At 31.8% G+C, this 1,031-nt stretch overlaps 1 protein-coding gene across 1 annotated transcript in view; it reads right to left on the bottom strand.

The window, feature by feature from the left end:
* Window positions 1–219: 219 nt before the first annotated feature.
* PJVK (pejvakin) overlaps window positions 220–1,031 on the bottom strand; it is a 7,748-nt gene continuing 6,936 nt past the window's right edge. Inside the window, exons 6-7 of the mRNA XM_007450724.1 lie at window positions 824–922; window positions 220–632 (exon numbers count right to left, since the gene is read on the bottom strand). Of these exons, the coding sequence (XP_007450786.1) occupies window positions 340–632; window positions 824–922 (392 nt within the window). The 3' untranslated portion in view covers window positions 220–339. The remainder of the gene's footprint in view (window positions 633–823; window positions 923–1,031) is intronic.

Genomic DNA, 1,031 nt, shown 5'->3' with positions numbered 1-1,031 from the left:
AAAATTGATATCTAGAAAATTTCTATGTAAAATGAGACTAAATCCCAAAATATACTTCTAAAGTGACTGGCAGATTTTACGAAGGAATACCTATATTCTGAATTTTATATTTAAACCTTTTCCAATATAAACATTATTAATCCTCATGACAATTTATGAGGTAGACACTATTACCATCTCCATGTTATAGATGGGAAAAATGATGCCCAGACAGGTTAATTTCTTGTTCCCCTCCCTCTTTAATTTGCTACAACTCATCAAAGCAAACCTAGATAATTTTGGAAAGGTGTGTGGCACAGCTGCACCTAAAGCACCAGCAAGATACATTGATTTTCCATTTTATTTCATTCTCTTGTGCCAAACATCAAAACAAGGAACTGCATGAAGTCTCACATACTTCTGCCCATCGACAGAGCACTGAAAGCACCCATAAACCGTCTCCCTTTTAAAGCTCCCCATGCCACAGAGTATGCAAGGTCCTTTTGGAATGTTGTGATTAAGTAAATTAACTCGGATATGAGTCCCTTCTTTGAGTGAAATATCACTCATGCTGAGAGATTTGTCATAATAGTCAGAAAAAAGATCATCTAAGTAAAGCTGTGAACGAGAAATGGCATCCATCACTCTTCTATCTAAAAGGACAAAAAAAGAAATGTGTTAAAAGTCAAATAAAAAATGTATAGCCAAACTGCAATTATAACTGTGTGAATCTAAACCATCAGTCATGAAATTTGGCTTTTAAATTTAAATTCTTAAGACAGTATTACTGAAGAGATAACCTCAAGTGTTAATCTGAGAAGCAAAAAATCTTCAGCAGACATACTTCTTTCAAATAGTATATTTCTCAATCTGTAGAGCAGTGCAAATGTTGCCGTTTCTTCCATTTCAAATCCTCCTTTTGACACTGAAGTGACACAAAGGTCTATAAAAAAAAATTTTAGAAGATGTTATAATTTGAACAACTCATATATATATATATATATATATATATATTTTTTTTTTTTTTTTTTTTTTTTTTTTTTTTTTTTAGG

Source organism: Lipotes vexillifer, unplaced genomic scaffold (assembly GCF_000442215.2).
Source record: "Lipotes vexillifer unplaced genomic scaffold, Lipotes_vexillifer_v1.1 scaffold29, whole genome shotgun sequence".
Taxonomy (NCBI): domain Eukaryota; kingdom Metazoa; phylum Chordata; class Mammalia; order Artiodactyla; family Lipotidae; genus Lipotes; species Lipotes vexillifer.
Note: the sequence above shows the minus strand (reverse complement) of the source record. Positions and strands in the feature narration are given on the sequence as shown.